Below are 6222 nucleotides of genomic sequence, written 5' to 3' on the forward strand. Positions count from 1 at the left end.
TCGCAAAAATATCAAAACTATATCTGTCACCAAGCGACACACCTCCTTAACAAATATTTATTAAATTGAGATTACCTTTTTTACAAAAAAAATATTAAAAGAATATATGTTTTTGAAGTTGAATATATTTTTTAAAATATTTTTCAAACTATTTTTACTTTAAAAAACATCAAATTGATGCCGCTTTAATAATCTTAATGTATTAATATAAAAAATATTTTTTAATTAAAAATATCTCTAAAAAGAAATTGATATCAAGTTACCAAACAAAAACTAAATATTTTATATTTATAAATATTTTAAATGATTTTATAATATTTATATTGAAATCAATATTTAAATAATCTTGAGACTTAATAAAAGAAATTTGTATTAAATACACTGATTTTTAAATAAACAAATTCACATCATTTGATACTCTGAATCTTTCATATTTCATCATATCATGCTAGGATATAGGTGGATTTTGGACGTACAATATGTTAAAAGAATTCCTAATCAGCTATGTGTCTTAATCTATAATTATTTCTATAATTTTATATCTTAATTATTACGAATTTACATACACAACCTCGGGCCTACTGGATAGGGGCACAATAGAGCCCAATACACCATCTTGTAGCCTAGAGCCCATAGAAACAGAGATGGTAAGAAGACTCGGTCCATAAAATTACATTATATAAAGCCCAAAGTGTACAAGCCCATTGAAGGGGATCGAAAAGATTTGTCTTCAAAGATTAAATTTTTGAAAGCCCAAAAGGCCGAAGGAAAGGGTGCGAAATAGAGCGTGTAGATTATTTTTTTTGGGTGCTGGCGTCTCTCCTCTTTTTCATCATCACCACAAAAAAAGAGTCAGTTGTGGTTTAAGCTAGTTCTGCTCCTCCATTGTGGATCTGCTTATACTTTGCAGACCATCTCTACTCTTCATGTAAGTTTCTCTTTTCATTTCAAAGCTTCTTAGATCTGCTAGTGACACCAGAATTTTTTTTTTGAGGAAATGCTTGTGTTCTTGTATGGGGTCAAGGTTACATTAGGTGTTGAAATACAGTTGTTTGTATTTTTTCTGTGAAAATAAAAAAATGGGTTTTGTGGATTTTGAGGTTGTTATTGGTTGGTTTTGTTTGAATGTCGTTAATGTTGTTGTTGGAGGGTTAGGTCTTGAGTTCTAGTGTTTTGTCTGGTTTGGAGGAAAAAGAAAGGATTTGATTTTTATGAATGTTTGTAATTGGAAGGTTTAAGAGAATTTTTTCTGATTTAGAGAAAAAAGATACAATTTTTAGTTTTTAAGGTAGATTCTGGGAAGCTTGCTCTTGCAGCCGTGTGGATTAGTTTAGGCCTCCTTGTTTATCTGTGCCTCTCTAAATTGGATTCTAGGTTCTTCATGTTTTGTGCTTGTGCAAACATGTCTCATATTTGATAGGGTTTTTTGTTGCAAAGGTGTCCAGTTTCGAGACATGTAAGTTCTTTAGTGTTGGAAAATTTGTTATATGTGGAGAAAGCTATGATTTGCCATTTTTAAGAAATCATCGTAGTTAAAAGACAAGGATTTATTGGCCTGTCATTTACAAGATTAGAACTTGAACTTTTTTTTTTAAGGCTTTGTCAGGGTTCTCAACTCTCATCTTTCTTTCTAATATAATTCAGTTCTGAATTAATCTTTATATCTGTAGCAAGTGAGCTCTTTTTTTCCTGTGATTCTACTGAAAAATCAAATAGAGCTGTCATAAAAAAAATCATTCAGCGCATGCTGGTTGTTTTGTTTGTTTACGGTGGTATTGGAGTTTTATTTTTAAATTTGATGTGCTGAGGATTCCTAGGGTTTAGTTTAGCAGCTTACCATTTCCAGGTAATAAATTCTGGTGTGAAAACTTAGAGACATGTAATCAGAAGTTTTTGCTTCTAAAGTGAACATTTGACTCTTGCATCTATATCTTTTTGTATGTGTTTGTAATTCTACTTCTTTTTTTTTCTTCTTTAGTGAATTTAATTAACAAAAATGGCTGGAGGAGGGGTGATCCACCAGCTTCTGAGGAGAAAACTTCAGTCCCACTCTGGGGTAAGAATTTCCTTTCCTTGCTGAATTTGATGGTCCGCTATTGGTTTATGTGTTGTTTAGTCAACTTGTGGTCTCTTTTGAATGCATGTTCATGCTCCGGTTTCCATTCTAATGTGCATATTTAGATGGAAATTTTCCTGGGACAAATTCATCTGTCTTCTACCTGTTCTATCTAAAATAGGAAGAGGCATTGGTTTGGACTTTGGAATGCATGTTCTTTTTATGCATCTAGGTATTACAATATCAGTTGCTAAGTAGCTGGCACAATTTTGCAGGTCCCTCCAGTCTTATCTTCCTTTACTTCAAAGAAATTTCATGATGATGCTGGATCTGTGGGTATGAAATCCCTAAGAGCATTTGCATTACTCGGAGCTGGACTTTCAGGGTTTCTGAGTTTTGCATCAGTAGCATCTGCTGATGAGGCTGAACATGGGTTGGAGTGTCCAAGCTATCCTTGGCCTCACAATGGGATTCTAAGCTCATATGACCATGCTTCGTGAGTATACTTCTCCATCCTTTCTGTAGAAGACGTGCTTAAGCCCTCAATTTTTCTGAGCCTAGATAAAGCTTAATGATTGTTACATCAGTGAAGTTATGTAAACTTGTGTCCAAGCTATCCTTGGTCTAACAAAGGGATTCTGAGTTCATATGCCATGCTTCCTGAGTATTATTTTTGGCATATAAAATGTGCTTAAGCGCACAATTTAACTTGACTTGGAACAAGCTTAATGTAGCTATATCAGTCACATTATGTACTTAAGGCTTTCCCGTGACCTCAAGCTATATTGTTTAGTATATTTATTTTGCACATGAACCATATGCTGGTTCCTATTGGTTTGGTGGATTTTTTTTTCTGGGTAGCATATGTAAGTGTGTTTTCATAAATTTGCAGCAGTAAAATATCCTGCTTTCAAAAAAATTTATTGTTTTTTTGTAGAAGGAAAAAATGTGAAAACTTTGTTTTTCTTATGCAATTTATGTTTTCTTCCTATGTTGGTGTCTTTGTTTGCATAAAAAAATTACCTGGATAACTTTAGGACATTGTCACATGCTTGGTTAAGTTATTGTTTACAAATAAAATGCAGTCTCCGGTGCTGTTAATGAGATGAATCTTTCCTGAGCAGGATTCGTCGTGGTCACCAGGTTTACCAGCAAGTATGTGCATCTTGCCACTCCATGTCCTTGATTTCATACCGTGATTTGGTGGGTGTTGCATATACAGAAGAGGAGACCAAGGCTATGGCGGCAGAAATTGAGGTGGTTGATGGACCTAATGATGAGGGTGAGATGTTTACACGTCCGGGTAAACTTAGTGACCGTTTTCCTCAGCCATATTCAAATGAACAAGCAGCTAGATTTGCTAATGGAGGAGCATATCCTCCAGATTTAAGTCTTATTACAAAAGTACTACCTACCTTCTTGTTTAAGATTTTTTGGAAGTTGTTATGGTCTATTGCAGAAATATCTTACACTTTGTTCTTTCAGGCTCGTCACAATGGTCAAAACTATGTGTTTTCTCTCTTAACTGGTTATCGTGATCCTCCTGCTGGTGTTTCGGTAATTTCTGCTCAAGTTTCTTTTATAGCACAATTTTTTACACACAACATATTGTTGTTCTTTATATACCTTGGAGGAAAGTATGAACTACAATTTTATATAAGATACATAGAAGTTGTGTGGCTGATAAATTAGTTCATAGATGCTTTGCTGACTGACAACTTTGGTATAGAAAAAAAAAGAAAAGAAAAACTTGCCAGCTTTGTTCAAGAAAAAACTTCGTTACAATGCATGATGCATTTTGTGCTTCTCTTCACTTGTGCAAGTCAGTTTTGATTGGTGCAGAAGTCCCCTTTTTTTGCCGGAAAGGGGATATTCATAGGTGTCTGCAAAGTTCGCTACATGTATTATTCTTCTTTTTAAAATTTCTCAGTTCAGATCGTGTGAAATGCTTGTAAATCCATCTCTCTTCAACAGGAAGTCTTTTTTTTTCCCCTCTTATTCTTGACATTATGGACCATGTTCCTTCACACACACATATCTGTCTTCATATGCTTAATCAAGAAGTTTATATTTCCATGTTTGAATTTACTAGTATGTAGTTTTCATTCCTCATCTAACCTCAAATATATACTTTCAAAATGGTACTGTAGATCCGAGAGGGTCTGCACTACAATCCTTACTTTCCCGGGGGAGCTATTGCCATGCCTAAAATGCTCATTGACGGTGCTGTTGAGTATGAAGATGGTATCCCTGCAACAGAAGCTCAGGTTGGTTTCTTCATTATTTTTGTCGCTAGGTTTTCAGGAGAGGCATAAACTGCAAGATTGGAATGTACTTTCTATCAGGTAATCTCATGTTATTGATTGTGTTTCAGATGGGAAAAGATGTTGTGTCGTTTCTGTCATGGGCTGCAGACCCAGAAATGGAAGAGAGGAAACTGGTAACGTAGCATAAAAACATGTTTTCAGCACCTTATATCCTCAAGAATTTACTGTAGCTGACATGCACTCTCTGATGCAGATGGGTTTTAAGTGGATATTCGTACTCTCCTTGGCGTTGCTTCAAGCTGCTTATTACCGGCGTTTGAAGTGGTCGGTTCTCAAGTCTCGCAAGCTGGTCCTTGATGTTGTCAATTAACTTCTATCCTGCTTCTCTCATTCATATCTTTGGGAGGACGTGGATTGGCAATAATTCCTTTGTAAGAAAACTAGGTTTCTCTTTTCTTTTCTTTTTCTTTTTTTGCTATCATTGGTTGTTCTATCAATGGCGTGATGGAGTGACCCAAAGAGTCTGAAATTGAGGTAGAAAAATAAGCTCCTCCATACTTGTAATACATTAATGGTGCGACACGGACATGAATTTTTGTTAAATTTCTTTCTGGGTGATGGTATACCCTCATGTTTGGTTTACTGTCTTCAAGTTCTTTAAAGAATTCTTGATATTTGGGGGCTGAAAAGCACAAAATCAACTGTTTAAATGCTCTGTCCCTGAGGATGGCTACCCCATGTGTAAAAATCCTAGATAAATTAGGAGCAGACCTGACTCTGATGCAGCCAATACTAACTGGCTAAGAGCCTTAAGAAAGATGGATTATAAAGGGGATATATTTTGAAAAATTCATTTCAAATAATGTCTCCTCCTTAACCTGTCTCTCTTCTGCAGCCAATACTAACGAGTGTTCTTGAACTATTTAATGCACCAATTAAATGATTGTATTGAGTTGATGCATTTAAAAAAATAATTTTAGATGTTAATTTTAAGGTTTGAATAATATTTACTATTAATATTTGATAAGAGTCATATTGCTATTATGCTTAAAGTTAGAGGGGTGTTCTGACATTTTCTTGCAATGAAGTAGGAATTTGAACATGTGATCTCTTTACAGGTGCAAGAAGTACGATGTCATTAACTTGGAGGACTAGCTATAATTTTATAGCATTTACTAGATAGCTTGCCTCGGCTTTGCTGCTGGCTGGGCCGGGTTAAATTTTTTGGTGTAAAAATAATTTTAAGTGCTGCAAGTATATTTTTTTAAAAAAATTAATGACTCTACATTATTAAAAAAGAGAACTGAAAAAAATGATTCTCAATCTTCAAGAATTAAAATGATGAAAAATAAAAAATAAAAAATTAATGAACAAAATAAGTAATTTTTTTTGTTAGCAAAATTGGGTAAATAAATTGAAAAATAAATTAAGATTATAGATTCAATGATAAAATTAAAAATAAATTAAAATTTGATAAAATTAAAAATCATCAAGGTACAAAATTAAAAATTCATAAATCAAGAAATTTATAAAAAAATCTAAAATAAAAACAAAAATTAAATTACCAATAATCAAATTTAAAAAAAAATAAAAGATAAAAAACTTAATCAAAATACACCATTTGATGTTTAAAATATTCAACTTGATTCGTTGGCTCGTCATCTAGGATTTATTTCAATTTTATAAATTAAAAAATTCATAAAAAAATTTAAAATAAAAATAAAAATTAAATTATCAATAATTGAATTTAAAAAAAATAAAAAAACTTAATTAAAATACATCATTTAATGATTAAAACATTCAACTTGATTGGTTGGCTCATCGCCCAGGACTTACGCCAGCCAAGGTTTCAAAAATAATTGTAACAAAACTCGAAGAACATTAATGCTTATATTTAAT

General features: G+C 33.1%; 1 protein-coding gene across 1 annotated transcript; it reads left to right on the plus strand.

Annotated features, from left to right (window-relative positions):
• Positions 1-787: 787 nt before the first annotated feature.
• LOC105113000 (cytochrome c1-2, heme protein, mitochondrial) lies at positions 788-4773 on the plus strand. Its single transcript, XM_011008964.1, has 8 exons — positions 788-928; positions 1979-2056; positions 2332-2552; positions 3181-3460; positions 3542-3613; positions 4207-4323; positions 4431-4496; positions 4577-4773. Exons 2-8 carry the CDS (start codon positions 1997-1999, stop codon positions 4691-4693), a joined length of 933 nt encoding a protein of 310 aa, XP_011007266.1. The 5' UTR covers positions 788-928; positions 1979-1996; the 3' UTR covers positions 4694-4773.
• The last annotated feature ends 1449 nt before the right edge of the window (positions 4774-6222 follow it).

Source organism: Populus euphratica, unplaced genomic scaffold (genome assembly GCF_000495115.2).
Source record: "Populus euphratica unplaced genomic scaffold, PopEup_1.0 scaffold5.1, whole genome shotgun sequence".
Classification (NCBI taxonomy): domain Eukaryota; kingdom Viridiplantae; phylum Streptophyta; class Magnoliopsida; order Malpighiales; family Salicaceae; genus Populus; species Populus euphratica.